Source organism: Bidens hawaiensis, unplaced genomic scaffold (assembly GCF_021521415.1).
Source record: "Bidens hawaiensis isolate Kalapana, Puna unplaced genomic scaffold, B.hawaiensis_p1.1 tig00002631_1, whole genome shotgun sequence".
Taxonomy (NCBI): domain Eukaryota; kingdom Viridiplantae; phylum Streptophyta; class Magnoliopsida; order Asterales; family Asteraceae; genus Bidens; species Bidens hawaiensis.
In genome coordinates, this window is record NW_027491143.1 from 1,607,022 (window position 1) to 1,627,096 (window position 20,075).

At 37.3% G+C, this 20,075-nt stretch overlaps 1 protein-coding gene across 1 annotated transcript; it reads left to right on the forward strand.

Moving 5' to 3' along the window:
- Positions 1-5,497: 5,497 nt before the first annotated feature.
- LOC143620654 (uncharacterized) lies at positions 5,498-18,873 on the forward strand. Its single transcript, XM_077092296.1, has 4 exons — positions 5,498-6,659; positions 7,916-8,509; positions 17,907-18,371; positions 18,437-18,873. The coding sequence occupies exons 1-4, from the start codon at positions 5,498-5,500 to the stop codon at positions 18,871-18,873; spliced, it is 2,658 nt and encodes an 885-aa protein (XP_076948411.1).
- Positions 18,874-20,075: the final 1,202 nt, after the last annotated feature.

The following is a 20,075-nucleotide window of genomic DNA, read 5'->3' on the forward strand; positions in this document are numbered from 1 at the left end:
AGCCATGGTGGCATGTTTGATTGTTTGGCCGGTACGGAACACTGCCCTAGGGCTGTTCACGAACCGAACCAAACCAAACGCAGGCATGCTCATACTTGGTTTGGTTTGAAAGCGAGCCGAACCGAGCGGATTGAATTTAAAGAAACGAGAGAAATCTTTATGCTTGAACTTGGTTTGGTTTTGAAACCGAGCGGCTTGGTTCGGTTTGGTTTTGCTTGATTTTGTACAAAGTTCCCAATTTTAAATTTCTAAAACTTCAAAATATCATTAATTCAAGACTTTCAACTCTAAATTGTCTAAACTTTCACCTTTAAAATGTATAAAACTCATAGTTAACAATAAAACATATATAAAACGAGTGCCTATGGTTTAAATTTGAACTTTAAATTCAACACAAAAGATGTAAATTTTAAAAAACTTTAAAAAATAGTATACTTTAATATATATACATAAAGTTTATATATAAAACTAATATATAAAAATTAATTCGAGCAAAACGAACCGAACCAAACCGAGCGAGGCTTTGCTCGTGCTTGGATTGCTTTTAAACCGAACCGAGCCGAACGGCTCACTTGCAAACCGAGCCGAAATCAAACAAGCATTTTTCGAGCAAAATTCGAGCAAACGACGAACGAGCGGCGAGCAGTTTGGACAGCCCTACACTGCCCACCCAAGACGTGGTGTGACGTGTATGTTTGTCATGAGAGGTACGACGGTCGTATTTGGAAAATTTGACATTTGGCTTGCTTTGGAAACCGATGACAACGGCTCTAACCATGAAAAAAGACTTATTTTCAATTAGTTAAATATAAGTTAGGAGTGTTCATTGGATCAGATAACAGATTATTCGGTTTATTCAGTTCGGATTGTTCAGATCTGAAAATTTTAGAATCCAATCTGAAATCATGTCTGATCCGAATTAGGAGTGTTCCTATCCGATCCGAATTGATTTCGGATCAGATTCAGATCCTCTGAAATAATCTGTATAACCCGAAATAAACCATATAACAAACATTCAAACAAACATCTAATTAAATTAAAATACAAAATCAGAAAATTTAAATAAAACGTACTCAAATAAAAGTCAAAATTCAAACAAAAGTCTAACTAAATCTATGATCCACCATAATTGTAAAAACTATAAGAGTACATGAATGAAGCCAAAATTTAATTAATTAAAATGTTTGTTATTTATTTGGATATCCAACTAATTCGAACTATCAGAATTTTTTTGAAATCCGAATCCGAATTAGTTATCAGATTTTCTGATCGATCTTATCCAAATATCCAAAAAAGAATTCGAATCAGATTATTCGGTTTTATTTTCGATTCAGATCTCGTTTTTTTTTTTTTTTTTTTTGAATTTAAGAAATATTGATGTTTAAATACCAATAAAACCAACACATTTTCTTCAAACTTCTACTACTCTTAATCTCCAACTTATTTTCTTTACACTTATAGTACTCAAAATTTTAATTTTTTTGTTTTTAAATGGGTTTATCATCTTTTTCATATAATGTTGTTTTATTTAACATTCGTGATGGGATATATTTATAAAATAAATAAAAGTTAGGTCTTCGGGCCCTTTGACCGATCACCACCACGAATTATTCATCACACGACTTTGACTCATCTAATTCAAATAAATCAATAATAGACTTTGACTCATCTGAGAACGATTGAGACTTCGAATATGATACACCAGACTTATTCACATATTATTATTATTATTGTTATTATTATTTGGGTTGAGTTATAATAAGAAGATTAGTTTTTCTAGGAATGATAGAAAATAATCTTGTTCATTTATTTGAGAATTGAATGTGTGAGATTAGATTAGAGAGATCATCAAATGTAAAACAGGGTAGGAGCATAATAGGGATAACACATTTGTTGACTTTCTCTCTCCACATGCAAGGCACATGCCAAATACCCCCATCATTTTAAAACGTCCATAACTTTTTATACGATTTTTTTTTTCAAAACAATTTCACCATAAAAACAAATGTTTTTTTATCTTTTATATGAGTATCATATTGCTTTATAAAAAATTTAAAAAAAAATCGTGGGTTTTTACAAGGTGTGTTTTACCATAATTGTGTTTTACAAAATTGTGTTATATAATTGTGTTTTATTTTTTCATGGTGTTTTTTTTGCATTGTGTTTTTTACATTGTGTTATTTAATTGTGTTTTCATTGTGTTTTTGTCATTGTGTTTTTATTTTCATAGTGTTTTTTCCATTGGGTTTTTTACATTGTGTCTTATTCATTGTGTTTTCCATAGTGTTTTATTTTTCGGCGAAATTTCCGAAGACTTTTCCGGCAAGGTGGTGGCGGTGGGCGGTGGTGGTTGTAGGAGAGAAGTGAAAATTTAAGTGGGTTTTAATTAAGTGGATTTTTGAAATTAAATTAAGTGGGTTTTCAATATTAAGGTATTAAACAAAAATACCATCTTTCCTAGCCTTCTTAGGAAAATCAAACTTCTTATTTGATCTTTCTCATTATTATTATTATTATTATTAGTAGTAGTAGTAGTAGTAGTAGTAGTAGTAGTATAATCGATGGAATCCGATACAAACAAAATTAACATGGTAAACATACAAATAATTAGAGTAGTTACAGCTTTAAACTATAGTAATTATGTTATAAAAAATAATACAGTGTAATAATAGTTATTTTAGTTCAAATATTATAGTGTGATAATAATTACTTTAACACTAACATAATTACTCTAGTTATTTATAAACTTCTCACAATAAAAATCATTTGTATTTGATCTAAACTCACTACTATAATATCTAGGAATGAAATCATTTGATAATTCATTTAAACTGTAAGAATCACGAGAACTCTTATCAAACATTTTTTTTCATATGACTCATTGTTTAGATTATCTAAATCCTATTTGCCTATAAAAACCCAACAAACTAGAGCAAGTAGGAATTCGATCTTTCAACACCTGCAAGCCAAATGAGCAGATGACACACGATCTCAGTCTTCATAACACACAACGGCTATAAAACCAAATGAACATCAATGCCTTTAGAGAGCATGAATTCGACCTTTCTAACACCCGCAAGCCATGATATTCACTCTTATGAATTATGAATGGAGTTACTGTGTCTAATACATGTCTCACCAACTTAAAGAATATAGTGGTTGATGATCTTACTATTAAAATCAATACACTACTAATTTTTAAATCCGTATGTGATCTTAATAAGTTAACATAATTCTATCACTATTTAAAATTTGAAAGTAAACCAAAACACATGGTTTAAATAATATACATATTTTCCAAATAAAGTAGAAGATTGTCAATGAACTTTACTTGATGCAAATAATTTATGTAGTTAAAACTTAAAACATATTCCTTAAAAAATGATTAAGGAGAAGTTTGCAACCAGGGAAATTAAACAAATGCAATTAATAATGATAAGAACTGACTTATGTTAATAATGAAAGGCATTAGACTATGTGTAGTGAAAACGGCTTACTCTTGTGCATTTTGCGTCATGTGACATCCCCGTCATCAAGAGAGAGTTTTGCAAAAAAGTGGCGTAGTGGACAAAACATCACAACTCTCTTACAATAATTACATATATTTCTTTCACTCTCCCCTTCCCACATACAATTTTATCAAAATTCATCAAAATGCGTGCCATCCAAGCGTATGTACAAAATGCTATGGCCAAAATGCCTAGCTAAAACGCCCGGGGGGGGCCGTTATATGCCCAAAACGCCATAACGTAAGTCCATTACAGACGGTCTTATAACAAACGTATAATACATTGTGGAAAATATACATGGTAATGTAATATTTTTCCTTTTACAATTCAATATCTTGTGTTATATACTAATTAATGTTAGTTTTATATTGTTTGTATGAGTCAATATTTGGACTGGAGGTTTGGACCGGAAGCTTGAGCTGGATTATGGACTGCTGGACTTGCTGCTGGACTCTGTTGGCCTTTGGTCTGTTGGATGCTATGCTGTTGGGCTTTTCTAAAGGGCCGAGTTATCATAATTAATATAATAACTCGGTTTATTGAAGCTATATAAAAGGGGTGTTAGAGTTGTGAATCTAACATACACTCATAACAAACTCTTCTTGATTTCTGATATTCTCTCTGTATTCAATAGCGAGTTCTAGGGTTAGGTTCATTGTGTTATGAACTGATAATCTGTTAGATAGTTGAGAGTTTGATAAGATCACTGTGTTTGTGATCTATTGTATTGGAGAGTTATTGTCTTCCGCTGTAATCTTCAAGATCGATTGGTGAATAAAGAATAGTGAATTTCTGATATCATTGTTTATATATATATATATATATATATATATATATATATATATATATATATATATATATATATATATTGTATATAGTGTTTGAAAGACGCGACAACAATTACTGAGATAGTATGTTTACGTCGTTTTTACGGTTCTTTTGTAAAAATAGCTGTATTTATTAAAAATATGCACTAAACTTCGGTACGTGACATTCAATTTTATTTTGCGTCGGTAATCAATAAGTTGGTGGTGATAAATTTTGGATGTGTCTTTTCTTATTAACTACTCTCTCGGCTGTAATCAATAAGTTGGTTTAAAAGATAATAAATATCATTGTCGACAAACCAATAATTTATAGGGAAAAAACCTTGTACATCGGAACATGTTACTCGGCATTCATGTCTAAACGTCTAATTGTTTAGCCTTATATGTCACTTTTTGTATTTATAGTTGAAATAGTAAAAAAGTATATATATAACTAATATTATATATAATCACTAATATTATATAATATAACTAATATTATATCAAATAATATAATCACTAAGTTGGAATCCTTGGTGAAAGAAGAAGCCTAGTGGTTAAACTTTGCAAAGGTTTGGACTCTGGATCCTCGTTGTATATATACATACAATGATGAAGTCGTGGATAAGGAGATTATAATTGAATGATTGAAACCTAGTTGAATTATCTAGTAAATGGGTCATCTATATGTCCAAGGATTCCATGTCACGAGAAACATGACATAGACACATTCAACGTCTACAGTAAACATGACGCAGACCCTCGTGTATTTTTATTCAACTTACGATTAAAAATTCTTAACCACAACCATCATAAAAACATACTCAATTTCAACATGGATCATTTGCAAAAGTTTCTAGACAATGGGATAGGTGCAATTCTGTAGTCCTTACTTGGTTGTTGAATTCTGTGTCTGAAGAGTTGTATTTAGGGCAAGTTTACTCTAAATTAGCTACTGAAGTGTGAAAAGATTTGAAAGAAACGTATGATAAAGTGGATGGGTCTGTTGTTTTGAATCTGTATCAAAAGATTAATATGTTTACTCAAAATAAACAGTCAGTTACTGAATACTATCACAAGTTAAACATAATGTGGAAACAATTGAATCAAATTTTGCAATTGCCTTCCTGTACTTGTGATGCCTCTCAAGAGTTTAACAACTTTAATCATTTAATCAAATTAATGCAGTTTTTTATGGGTCTTGATAATAGTTATGTATCTGTTAGAACTGCTTTGTTGTTAAAAGAGGAGCTTCCTACTGTTAAGGATGCTTTTGCTATTGTCTCTAAGGAAGAGTCTCATAGGAATTCTAGCAATGGTTCTCTAAAGGGACAAACCCAAGGAATTGGATTTGCCTCTAAATCAAATCAAGCATTTGAATATAAGAGGAACAGTGTTAGAACTCCTAATCAAGGTGTTAAATGTACACATTGTAATAAAATGGGTCATAGTGTTGAGAAATGTTTTGAGATTGTTGGTCATCTTCCCTGGATGAAACCAAGGAACAATGTAGAAAAAAAGATAACAAATAATCTTGTTGCTAGTGATAATCCAGGATCTTCTAATAGTTCTTCAGCTAATAGTTCTTCAGCTAGTGGATTCACTCCTGATCAGATTACTAGGCTGTTAGGTCTTTTGAATGACAAGTCTGGTGGAAGTGATCAAAGTTGTAATATGTCAGGAATTTTTTGTCCTTATAGTTTTAATAGTATTGTTAATAAAGGGGTTAGCTCAGGTTGGGTAGTTGACTCTGGGACAAACCAGCATATGGTTATGACTGATTGTGATCTGGTTAATAAAATTGATGTATCTGATCTTAATATAAGGGTTAAACATCCTAATGGAACAAGTGCTATTGTAACTAAAATTGGTGACATAAAGTTAACTGATAAAGTTACATTATGTGATGTGTTTGTTGTTCCTGATTATTGTGTTAATCTGATGTTAGTTCATAAGTTAGCAAAAGATAGCAAGTTGACTGTTTCCTTTAATGAAAATAATTGTTATATTCAGGATTCATTAACAAAGAATGTGGTGACCGGTAAACAACTTGATGGTCTATACTTTTGTGGTGGTTCTTCAATGTCTGATAAGGGGTGTTACAATAGTGGTAGTAGTGTTAATCTATGGCATGCTAGGTTAGGACATCCTTCAGACATTGTTTTAAATGTGTTGAAGGAAATCTTAAAATTAAACAAAGCCATGAATGATACCCCTTGTGAAATCTGTCACAAGGCTAAACAACATAGAGAACATTTTCCTTCAAGTAATCATCTTTATAAAAATCTAGGAGAATTAGTACATCTTGATGTTTGGGGTCCTTATAGGATTCAAAGTAAAGAAGGTTTCAAATTTTTCTTAACTATTGTTGATGATTACTCAAGGGTTATTTAGGTATTCATGATGAAAAATAAAAATGAAGTCTTTTATCACATTAAAAATTTTACAAACGTGATTAAAACTCAATATGGTAAAATTGTAAAAGTTTTTAGGAGTGATAATGGAACTGAATTTGTCAACAATCAAATGAATAATTTTTGTGCTGATAATGGTATCATTCATCAAACTTCTTGTGTTCATACTCCTCAACAAAATGGTATTGTTGAAAGGAGGCATATAGGGATGGCAGTGGGTCGGGTTTAGGTATTCCCAAACCCATACCCGGTTATTAAAGTCCATCCCAAACCCGTCGGGTTTTAATCAGGTAATTACCCGTCGGGTTTCGGGTTTTCCCATCAGGTTTCAGGTTTCCTATCGGGTTTTGAAATACTACCCGTCGGGTATACCCGGCTCAAAACCCGCAGGGTTTTGACAAAATATAACTAATCGATTACAAAGATGGTTACCATAAAGATAAAATATCTTAAATAATTAGCATAAACAAGTTTCAACAAATAATATATTTGGAATATAGTACATATATAATATAATAAGCTATATCGGGTACATCGGGTATATAATCGGGTAAATGGGTTTATGTTATCGGGTAAATGGGTCGGGTAATCGGGTATATTAGAAATCCCAAACCCGCGAAAAATTTTAAAACTAATCCCAAACCCGTCCCAAAACCTAATGGGTCGGGTATTACCCGTCCCATTTATGTCGGGTTTGGGGTTTTCCCATCGGGTTCGATTTCATTGCCATCCCTAGAAGCATAGACACTTGTTGAATGTTGCAAGAGCTTTGTTATTTCAGAGTGGCATTCCTTTAGTGTTTTGGTCTGAATGTGTTTTGACTGCGACTTATTTGATTAACAGGACTCCCTCTTCTATTTTGAATGGTAAATCACCTTATGAATGTGTGTTTGGATTAAACCTTTTTTAGGTCATCTTAGAATGTTTGGGTGTCTATGTTTTAGTATTGTCTTAAATAAAACAGATAAGTTTGGCAGCAATGCTGAGAAATGTGTTTTTGTTAGGTATTCAAGTAACAAAAAGGGATACAAACTCTGGAGTTTAGAAAAGAAACAGTTTCTTTTTTCTAGAGATGTAAAATTTTATGAAAATGTTTTTCCTTTTAAAGAAAATGAGAATTTACAAGAAAAAAATATTAATCCTAACATTACACATTTAAACTTTTTTGATTTATATGATGGTGTAGAACCTGAACAGTCTAGGAATGATCTAACACCCAATGATGAGGATCCAAGTACTGATTCCTCTCATGGGTTTGAGCAGCCAGAATCAGGGTCTACAACCACTGAGAGTAGGGCTAATCATCAGCAACCTAGTGGTGGTGAACCTGAGACTGGTAGGGTTCAAGGTGAGAATGGAAATGACCAATCATATGATATATCTGAGGGAATTCATGTTAGTGAAAACATTCCAATTGTTCCTAGAAGGTCTACCAGAAATATAAGTTTTCCTAGAACATTAAATGATTATGTGGTTGAAGGAAAAGTTAAATATGGATTAGAAAGGGTTGTAAATTACTCAAACTTGTCTATAAATAATTTGTGTTTTACATCTTTGTTAAACAAGAGTAGTGAGCCTAAGAATTTTCATGAGGCTATTAATGATCCCAATTGGGTAATTGCTATGAATAATGAGCTTGAAGCTCTTCATAGAAATGACACTTGGGATCTTGTAGATTTACCTCATGATATGAAAACTATAGGCTGCAAATGGATTTTTAAAATAAAATATAAATCTTCAGGAGAGATAGAAAGATATAAAGCTAGACTTGTGGCAAAAGGTTTTAGTCAAAAAGAAGGTGTAGATTTCTTTGAAACTTTCTCACATGTAGTAAAAATGGTTACTGTTGTGACATCTGCCCCGATCCGACCCGACCCAGGTACCCGTTTCTCTGACCCGATCTCTCTTTTATTATTTAATATTTATACTTGTATTTTGTTTTTAATAATAATATATATTTTCCTTCCCGCCTCTCTCTCTCTTTCTTTCCGCCGTCCCGTCCCTCTTCCTTCTCTCTTTCCGCCTTCTTTTCCCTCTTGTCGCCGTCCCACCCTTACGCTTTGTTTCCCTCCTCTTTGCTTGTCCTTTGGTTCTTCCCGCCTAAGGATGTCTGCAGCTCCACGCACCAGACTCCTTACATGGAAGACTGCGTGAAGACATCTTGTTCCTGCGATGCGTGAAGAGAACTCTTCTCGCAGCGCGCTAAGAATGCATGTTCTTCCCGCAATGCGCTAAGAATGTATGTTCTTCCCGCGATGCGCTTAGAATTCTTGTTCTTCACGCAGCACGCTAAGGATTTGTGATTCTTCCCGCAGTGCGCTAAGGATTATTGTGCCAGCCTTCGCGCTCGCGCACTCAGCCTTCTCGCGCTTAACCCTTGTATCTTCTGTTTTATCCAGCCTGTATGCTTTTGTGTTGCCTTTTCTTCTGAGCTGTTGACCTAACCTATCTAATGTCTGAATAGTTACTTTCGGCGCAGCATGCGTACCAACCCCATTGGTTGGTAGAAAAAGTGACTGACATTATCTTTTGAGATCTGCTTTTGCCATGCTTGACCAGTACCTTTATCTGAACCGCCCATGCCTGTTACTGTTCCCTGTCAGCTTTATCTTGCCCCCTGCAGCTGCCATATCTTTTGATATCTTTTGCTTTTTGATCTTTTCCCCTTTTCTAGGATTGTGTTCCCTAGGGTTTCTCTATAAATAATAGCATTATTTTTCCTAACACATCACACACAAACACTTAATCTCTCCTGTTCTCTTGCTCCTTGCTCTCTGCCGTCTTCCTCTCTGCCTCCGTCGTCCTTCCTGTTCTTCCTGCTTTTCCGGTAATATATATTATAATTTACTTATTAATTATGCTAACTTATAATCAAGACTTAAAACAAATCATTAAAACAATAATCTTATTTATAGGTTAACTTGTGCTTGTTTAAAGTTGGTTCTTGCTTTATCTATCACCGCATCGTTTATCATGTGAGTTATCTCGTATCTAATCCCTTTTTATTTTAAATGCTTTGGGATGTTCATGTGTTCATACAAAACTTGAGTCTTAAACTTGTTTATGAACTTTAGTCGCGCAGTATCCCATGTGTTGAGGACGTTTACTTGGCTGTTTATTTGTATGTGTGTATCATTAACCGCTTTGTTCGGCCTATTCCGCAGTTCCGTTGGTACCATTAGTTGAACACGGGAGACCTATCGTTTACGGTTTTCTTTGTTTACACTTGCACAGATGTTTTCTCGTTTTTATGCTCAATTGGGAGCATGGATTGAACTATGATCTATGAACTATCTTAGGCTTGATCACAATCTGATTACACCCTTGTTAAACTCTAGACATACACGTGTTGCGCGCAGATTTACTGTGATTATCTATGATTATCTATTAAACTTGATTTCTCACCAACACGCAAGTGTTTGACGTTTATTTTAACACATGTTCAGGTTTGCAGTAGCTGTTTTGGAGCTTGTGGACACGTAGGACGTTTTTTACTTTTGGACCTAGAATTAAAATGTATCAAGACAAGTTAATGTTGTTTGAATGTTATAATTTATAATATATTGATTTATGTTTGATTTATGTTCTTTATTTTCCCCGCTGCGCGTGCGCGATAAAATGTGTATTAATAAATATTGACACCAATAGTGTCGCGAGTAATGAAGCAATATGTGGCGCCCCGATGTATAATCCGCCTTTGGTCGGGGTGTTACAGATTGGTATCAGAGCTCGTTGACTTTAGGATAGGTGGTTAGACGTAACGGCCTAGAATACCTAAGAGTCCCTTCTCGCGCATGAGAGAAATCTCATGTTTGCGCGCTTATTGTTAATTACTCGTTATTTATGAATATGCTCGCGCTTGCGCAGTATATGATTTTATTCCGCGATATTTCGACTTTTGTTGAATTTCGATTTTTATTGATTTTACTTACATATTCGTTTGTTGGGGTTGAAAATCCGAAAAGTCATGGTGATACATGAATAGTTGATTTTCAATTTCCATTTACGATTATGTTCTGAGGTTGGAGACTTGAAAAGTCATGGTGATACATGAATTGTCAACCTCCAATACTCATTTTCTTGTATATTTTATATTGAAGATTGGAAAGTCATGGTGATACATGAATCGTCAATCTCCAATACTCGTTTACTAGCTATTTTAAATTGAGAACTCGGAAAGTCACGGTGATACGTGAATTGTCGGTTCTTGATTCGAATTTGTTACCTTTATTAAGTCTGCATTTAGGATCATTTATTTTACTTTAACTTTTGATAGTATCTAACTCCGTGAAACCAAGCTTTATAAGATTAAAACTTTGCGCTAAAACCAAGATATTAACTAAAATTAAAATTTTTATAGAATGCCTCCGCTATCTCGCCGATTTCAGAGAAGAGAAGCCTCGCGCATGCGCAGACAGCAACGTTCCCAGGAAATGGCCGCCGCAATAGCCCAAGCTTTGAGCCAAAACAATGCTAATACCTCCAGTTATAACATTAAGTCCTTTAATGCGGGTAACCCTCCGAAGTTCACAGGTCTTGAAGGAGCCACCGTGATGCTCCAATGGCTTGAGAAGATTGAAAACACTTTCCTCCATACCCAATGCCCCTCAGAAAGACGAACCCTATATGCTTCCAGTGTCCTGGAATCCAGAGCGCTTACATGGTGGAATGGAGTAGCCCATGCGCGTGGCGCAGAGGCTGCTTCTAGCATGACATGGGAGGAATTCAAGGAAATTCTTACGCGAGAATTCTGCCCTCCCAACGAAGTTAAGCGCCTGGAGGAAGAATTCTGGAACTTGAAGCAATACAGCGGTGAAGCGCGCGAGTACGCGACGCGCTTCCACGAGCTAAGCTTACTGGTCCCTCACCTTGTTACCCCTTCACGCCGAGCAATCGAGAAATTCCTTGGGGGTCTCCCCATGGAAATTCAAGATTCTGTATGGGCCAGAAACCCATTTACCCTCTCTGACGCCATCGAATTGGCCGCTGTGCTCAGCGACAACCATGTCAGAGCAGGAACCCTGTTCCTGCGGGGAACTGAGAAGACCAAACCCACCAAGACTGTCCCTGAACCAACAGAAACCAAACCAGAACCCTCAAACCATAACCAGAAACGTAGGCGCAGACAAGCCTATGCGCTTACCAACCCGCCCATTGTCCAACAACCCATTTATCAACCCCCAGTTTACGCGCCTAACCCACTGTCAACCTACCCAGCACCTCCTGCAGTCCACAACTATGCCTTAACCAATCCCGCACTCCCTGCCCCGCCAACTAAGAAACCTTACACAGGAAACCAACCCTTTTGCCCAACCTGTAGACTTCATCACCCACCTCAAGTCCCGTGTCGACAATGTAACCGATGTGGCCGCGTAGGTCACTCCGTTGAGTACTGTAGAACCCCTCCCTCCAATCCGATTGCGCCAACACCACCAGCTTACCCGCAGAACCCACAGCCAACTTACCAAAACCCACGACCCAGATCGTGCTTTAACTGCGGTGATCCAAGTCATTTCCGGAACGCGTGCCCAAGGCTACAAGTTCAGATTACTCAAGCGAATCCGGTGAACCAAATTTCGAACCAAGTGACGCGTGGCCGAGCCTTTAACATAACCGCGCACCAAGCGCAAGCGAATAACGACGTAGTTAATGGTACATTTTTGCTTAACGGATTTTATGCATCTATGCTTTTTGATACTGGCGCCGATCGAAGTTTTATCTCTCGCGCCTTCGAGCAGAAGCTTGCGCGACCGCGCGATGACTTAAAAGAAGATTTTTCAGTTGAATTGGCTAATGGCGAAACTGTTTTAATAAACTCGGTAATTAAAGATTGCACGCTTAACCTTAACGAAAACGATTTTCTGATCGACCTCATCCCTATGCCTCTTGGAAGCTTTGATGTTATCATTGGTATGGACTGGCTCTCGAAGAATCGCGCCGAAGTTATTTGCGCCAAGAAATTGATTCGCATACCTCGAGAAAATGGTGACCTTCATATCTACGGCGAAAAACCCTCCAGTGGTCTTAAACTTATGTCTTGCGCCGAAGCCCAAAGACTCATGCGGAAGAAGTGTATTGCATTTCTAGCCCATGTGGTTAAACCCGATGAAGGAAAGAAGCTTCGCGATATCCCTGTTGTGCGTGATTTTCCTGAAGTTTTTCCTGATGATCTTCCTGGTATCCCTCCCGCTCGTGAAGTCGAGTTTCGTGTTGATCTTGTCCCTGGTGCTTCCCCCGTTGCTAGATCTCCTTACCGTCTTGCACCCGCTGAGATGCAAGAATTGGCCAGCCAACTTCAAGAGTTGACTGCTAAAGGATTCATTCGCCCTAGCTCTTCGCCCTGGGGTGCTCCGGTGTTGTTCGTTAAAAAGAAAGATGGATCGTTTCGCATGTGTATTGATTACCGCGAGTTGAACAAACTCACCATTAAAAACCGGTATCCCTTACCGCGTATTGACGACCTCTTTGATCAACTCCAAGGTGCCTCTTGTTTCTCGAAGATTGATCTCCGCTCTGGCTATCACCAGTTGCGCATCCGCGATGAAGATGTTCCGAAGACTGCTTTTCGTACTCGTTATGGCCATTTTGAATTCTTGGTCATGTCCTTCGGTCTAACCAACGTACCCGCCGTTTTCATGGATCTTATGAATCGGGTGTGTAGGCCTTTCTTGGATAAATTCGTGATCGTGTTTATCGATGATGTTCTGGTGTATTCTAAGACCAAGACCGAGCATGAGCAACATCTCCGATTGGTATTGCAAAAGCTTAGAGCCGAGCAACTCTATGCTAAGCTTTCCAAGTGTGAATTTTGGTCTGATGAAGTACAGTTTCTTGGTCATGTTGTAAACAAGATGGGTATTCATGTCGACCCATCCAAGATTGAAGCAATCAAGAACTGGATTACGCCATCCTCTCCTTCTGAGATCCGTTCCTTTCTGGGCTTAGCTGGTTATTACCGGCGTTTCATTTCGAACTTCTCAAAGATCGCTTTGCCTTTAACAGCTCTGACGCACAAAGGTAAACCGTATATTTGGGGCTCGAAGCAAGAAGAAGCCTTTCTAACGCTCAAGCGTTTGTTGTGTGAAGCTCCTGTTCTTGCGCTACCTGAGGGTAATGATGATTTTGTCGTGTATTGCGATGCATCCAACCAAGGTCTCGGTTGTGTTCTTATGCAACGAGGCAAGGTTATCGCTTACGCATCAAGGCAACTTAAGGTTCATGAAAAGAATTATACAACTCACGACCTCGAGCTTGGTGCAGTTGTTTTTGCCTTGAAGATCTGGAGACACTACCTTTATGGTACTAAGTGTATCCTTTACACTGACCATAAAAGCCTTCAGCATATCTTTGATCAAAAGGAACTTAACATGAGGCAACGCCGATGGAACGAACTCATCAGCGATTACGATTGTAAGATCCGGTATCATCCTGGTAAGGCTAATGTGGTAGCCGATGCGCTCAGCCGAAAACCCTGCCAACTTAACTGTATCTTGCCGCGCACCCAGCTTCACTTCGCGCCGATTCAAAGCAACCTTGAATCGCGTATTCGTGACGCGCAGCGCGCATCCATCAGTAATGGTAACCTTCGCGCCGAGTTAGCGTGTGGCGCGGAAGCACTTTTTGTCCCTAATCTGAGTGGAATTCTCTGCTATCTCAATCGCATCTGGATCCCTTGTGATGAGAATCTTCGCGCTGATATCCTGAGTGAAGCGCACAAATCTCGGTATTCTATTCATCCCGGCGCTGATAAGATGTACAAGGATTTGCGCATAACTTATTGGTGGCCTGGCATGAAAAAGGATATTGCTGTGTTCGTAGCTAGATGCCTGACTTGTTCTAAAGTGAAAGCTGAACACCAACGCCCATCTGGTTTGCTCGAACAACCAGAAATTCCTACGTGGAAATGGGAAGGTATAGCGATGGACTTTATTACCAAGTTACCTTTGACAGCAAGCAAACATGATAGCATTTGGGTAATAGTGGATCGATTGACTAAATCTGCTCACTTTCTGCCCATTCGTGAAAACTACCGTGTTGAGCATCTCGCGCAGCTTTATGTCAAGGAAATCGTCTGCCGCCATGGTACTCCTTTGAGCATCATATCCGATCGCGATGGCCGTTTTATATCTCGCTTTTGGAAATCTCTCCAATCTGCGCTAGGAACTCGCTTGGACATGAGTACGGCATATCATCCTCAGACTGACGGTCAGTCTGAGCGAACTATTCAAACTCTTGAGGACATGCTCCGATCTTGTGTTCTTGATTTTGGAGGTAATTGGGATTCACACCTGCCTTTGATCGAGTTTTCTTATAACAACAGCTATCATTCCAGTATCGGTATGGCCCCATTTGAAGCACTTTACGGTCGTAAATGCCGCTCCCCAATTTGTTGGAGCGAAGTGGGTGAAACTCAAATCACAGGACCCGAACTTGTTCAAGAGACAACCGATAAAATCGCCAAGATCCGTGATCATTTGCTGACTGCCAGAAGCCGACAGAAGAGTTACGCAGATCGTAGGCGAAAGCCTCTCGAATTTCAAGTTGGTGATCTTGTTCTCCTCAAAGTGTCGCCTTGGAAAGGTGTTGTCCGCTTTGGGAAGAAGGGTAAGCTTGCTCCTCGTTATGTTGGTCCATTCAAGATTCTCGCGCGTGTGGGAAAAGTTGCCTACAGACTTGACCTGCCGCTCGCGCTCAGTAATGTGCATCCAACGTTCCATGTTTCCAATCTCAAGAAGTGTTTAGCTGACGAGAACCTTCACATTCCACTTGATGAAGTTCAAGTTGATGAATCCATGCATTTCATTGAGAAGCCTGTTGAGATTATGGATCGCGAGGTTAAGCAAACCAAGCGCAGTCGTATCCCTATCGTGAAAGTTCGCTGGGAGTCCAAGCGCGGAGCCGAGTTTACATGGGAAAGGGAAGATCAAATGAAGATCAAGTACCCGCACCTGTTCTCTGCGCAACCTACTTCGAGATAAATTTCGGGACGAAATTTCTTAAAGTAGGGGAGACTGTGACATCTGCCCCGATCCGACCCGACCCAGGTACCCGTTTCTCTGACCCGATCTCTCTTTTATTATTTAATATTTATACTTGTATTTTGTTTTTAATAATAATATATATTTTCCTTCCCGCCTCTCTCTCTCTTTCTTTCCGCCGTCCCGTCCCTCTTCCTTCTCTCTTTCCGCCTTCTTTTCCCTCTTGTCGCCGTCCCACCCTTACGCTTTGTTTCCCTCCTCTTTGCTTGTCCTTTGGTTCTTCCCGCCTAAGGATGTCTGCAGCTCCACGCACCAGACTCCTTACATGGAAGACTGCGTGAAGACATCTTGTTCCTGCGATGCGTGAAGAGAACTCTTCTCGCAGCGCGCTAAGAATGCATGTTCTTCCCGCAATGCGCTAAGAATGTATGTTCTTCCCGCGATGCGCTTAGAATTCTTGTTCTTCACGCAGCACGCTAAGGATTTGTGATTCTTCCCGCAGTGCGCTAAGGATTATTGTGCCAGCCTTCGCGCTCGCGCACTCAGCCTTCTCGCGCTTAACCCTTGTATCTTCTGTTTTATCCAGCCTGTATGCTTTTGTGTTGCCTTTTCTTCTGAGCTGTTGACCTAACCTATCTAATGTCTGAATAGTTACTTTCGGCGCAGCATGCGTACCAACCCCATTGGTTGGTAGAAAAAGTGACTGACATTATCTTTTGAGATCTGCTTTTGCCATGCTTGACCAGTACCTTTATCTGAACCGCCCATGCCTGTTACTGTTCCCTGTCAGCTTTATCTTGCCCCCTGCAGCTGCCATATCTTTTGATATCTTTTGCTTTTTGATCTTTTCCCCTTTTCTAGGATTGTGTTCCCTAGGGTTTCTCTATAAATAATAGCATTATTTTTCCTAACACATCACACACAAACACTTAATCTCTCCTGTTCTCTTGCTCCTTGCTCTCTGCCGTCTTCCTCTCTGCCTCCGTCGTCCTTCCTGTTCTTCCTGCTTTTCCGGTAATATATATTATAATTTACTTATTAATTATGCTAACTTATAATCAAGACTTAAAACAAATCATTAAAACAATAATCTTATTTATAGGTTAACTTGTGCTTGTTTAAAGTTGGTTCTTGCTTTATCTATCACCGCATCGTTTATCATGTGAGTTATCTCGTATCTAATCCCTTTTTATTTTAAATGCTTTGGGATGTTCATGTGTTCATACAAAACTTGAGTCTTAAACTTGTTTATGAACTTTAGTCGCGCAGTATCCCATGTGTTGAGGACGTTTACTTGGCTGTTTATTTGTATGTGTGTATCATTAACCGCTTTGTTCGGCCTATTCCGCAGTTCCGTTGGTACCATTAGTTGAACACGGGAGACCTATCGTTTACGGTTTTCTTTGTTTACACTTGCACAGATGTTTTCTCGTTTTTATGCTCAATTGGGAGCATGGATTGAACTATGATCTATGAACTATCTTAGGCTTGATCACAATCTGATTACACCCTTGTTAAACTCTAGACATACACGTGTTGCGCGCAGATTTACTGTGATTATCTATGATTATCTATTAAACTTGATTTCTCACCAACACGCAAGTGTTTGACGTTTATTTTAACACATGTTCAGGTTTGCAGTAGCTGTTTTGGAGCTTGTGGACACGTAGGACGTTTTTTACTTTTGGACCTAGAATTAAAATGTATCAAGACAAGTTAATGTTGTTTGAATGTTATAATTTATAATATATTGATTTATGTTTGATTTATGTTCTTTATTTTCCCCGCTGCGCGTGCGCGATAAAATGTGTATTAATAAATATTGACACCAATAGTGTCGCGAGTAATGAAGCAATATGTGGCGCCCCGATGTATAATCCGCCTTTGGTCGGGGTGTTACAACTGTAAGGTGTGTTTTGTCTTTGGCTGTTCAAAATAATTGGTCTGTATGTCAGTTAGACATAAATAATGCTTTGTTATATGGAGACTTGCATTAAGATGTATATATGGATGTACCAGAAGGATACTTGTCTAAAACTGATTCTAGGGTTTGCAAATTAAAAAAATCTTTATATGGCCTTAAGCAAGCCCCTAGGATGTGGAATGAGAAACTTGTGAATGTTTTACTTGAGCTTGGTTTTGTTCAAAGTATGTGTGATTACTCTATGTTTGTTTTGTCTAAAGAATCTGTTTTTTTAGTTCTACTTGTATATGTGGATGACATAGTGTTAACTGTTAGCTCTCAAGTTAAAATTCTAAAGGTCAAGGAATTTCTTAAAACTAAGTTCATGATTAAAGATCTTGGTGAATTGAAGTATTTTCTTGGTATTGAAGTAGTAAAAACTGATATGGGTTTGTGCTTGTCTCAAAGAAAATTTTGCTTAGATTTGCTTGCAGAGTATGGCATGTTAGGGTGCAAACCTGTGAGCAATCCTATTGAGCAGCATTTTATTATTTCTAACATGAGAAAAAAGGATGATAATGTTCTTGTCAATCTTACAGGTTATCAAAAACTTGTTGGCAAGTTAATTTATCTTTCTCATATTAGGCCTGATATTGCTTATGCTGTGCATTATCTGAGTCAATATATGCACAAACCATGTAACTCTCATCTGCAAATTGCTATTAGATTGCTTAGATATCTAAAGAGTTCACCTGGAAAAGGTATTCTCTTTAGTAAAAGTAATGTTTTAGAGTTAAAAGCTTATTCTGACTCTGACTGGGCGCAGTGTTTAGAAAATCTGTTACTGGGTTTTGTGTTTTTTTGGGAAAATCGTTGATTTCATGGAAAAGTAAAAAGCAAGATGTAGTGTCTAGGTCTTCTGCAGAAGCAGAATATAGGGCAATGTGCTCTACTAACTGTGAAATAATTTGGATTATGAACTTGTTAAGTGAACTTGGAATAAAGATAAGCTTACCTGTGAGTTTGTTTTGTGATAGTACTGTTGCAATTTCTATTGCAGCTAACCCTGTGTTTCATGATAGAACTAAACACTTTGAATTGGATTTATTTTTCTTGAGAGGGAAAATTGCTAGTGGATGTATAAAAACTGTGAACATCCAGTCAAAAAGTCAAGTGGCAGATGTGTTTACTAAAGGATTGTTAATAAGTGATCATACAAAGATGTGCAATTTACTTCATATGCATTATGTTTTTGGCTATTGAATTGAGGAGGGGTGTGGAAAATATACATGGTAATGTAATATTTTTCCTTTTACAATTCAATATCTTGTGTTATATACTAATGTTAGTTTTATATTGTTTGTATGAGTCAATATTTGGACTGGAGGTTTGGACCGGAAGCTTGAGCTGGATTATGGACTGCTGGACTTGCTGCTGGACTCTGTTGGCCTTTGGTCTGTTGGATGCTATGCTGTTGGGCTTTTCTAAAGGGCCGAGTTATCATAATTAATATAATAACTCGGTTTATTGAAGCTATATAAAAGGGGTGTTAGAGTTGTGAATCTAACATACACTCATAACAAACTCTTCTTGATTTCTGATATTCTCTCTGTATTCAATAGCGAGTTCTAGGGTTAGGTTCATTGTGTTATGAACTGATAATCTGTTAGATAGTTGAGAGTTTGATAAGATCACTGTGTTTGTGATCTATTGTATTGGAGAGTTATTGTCTTCCGCTGTAATCTTCAAGATCGATTGGTGAATAAAGAATAGTGAATTTCTGATATCATTGTTTATATATATATATATATATATATATATATATGTATATATATATATATATATTTGTATATAGTGTTTGAAAGACGCGACAACAATTACTGAGATAGTATGTTTACGTCGTTTTTACGGTTCTTTAGTAAAAATAGCTGTATTTATTAAAAATATGCACTAAACTTCGGTACGTGACATTCAATTTTATTTTGCGTCGGTAATCAATAAGTTGGTGGTGATAAATTTTGGATGTGTCTTTTCTTATTAACTACTCTCTCGGCTGTAATCAATAAGTTGGTTTAAAAGATAATAAATATCATTGTCGACAAACCAATAATTTATAGGGAAAAAACCTTGTACATCGGAACATGTTACTCGGCATTCATGTCTAAACGTCTAATTGTTTAGCCTTATATGTCACTTTTGGTATTTATAGTTGAAATAGTAAAAAAGTATATATATAACTAATATTATATATAATCACTAATATTATATAATATAACTAATATTATATCAAATAATATAATCACTAAGTTGGAATCCTTGGTGAAAGAAGAAGCCTAGTGGTTAAACTTTGCAAAGGTTTGGACTCTGGATCCTCGTTGTATATATACATACAATGATGAAGTCGTGGATAAGGAGATTATAATTGAATGATTGAAACCTAGTTTGAATTATCTAGTAAATGGGTC

What these genes read in the sequence shown, in the direction of transcription:
- LOC143620654 (XM_077092296.1), top strand. Translation starts at nt 5,498, where the DNA reads ATGCAGTTTTTTATGGGTCTTGATAATAGTTATGTATCTGTTAGAACT. An exon ending in TAGGATTCAAAGTAAAGAAG is followed by an intron (nt 6,660 to 7,915) that starts GTTTCAAATTTT and finishes ATGATGGTGTAG; the next exon opens with AACCTGAACAGTCTAGGAAT. An exon ending in AAAGAGTTCACCTGGAAAAG is followed by an intron (nt 18,372 to 18,436) that starts GTATTCTCTTTA and finishes GACTGGGCGCAG; the next exon opens with TGTTTAGAAAATCTGTTACT.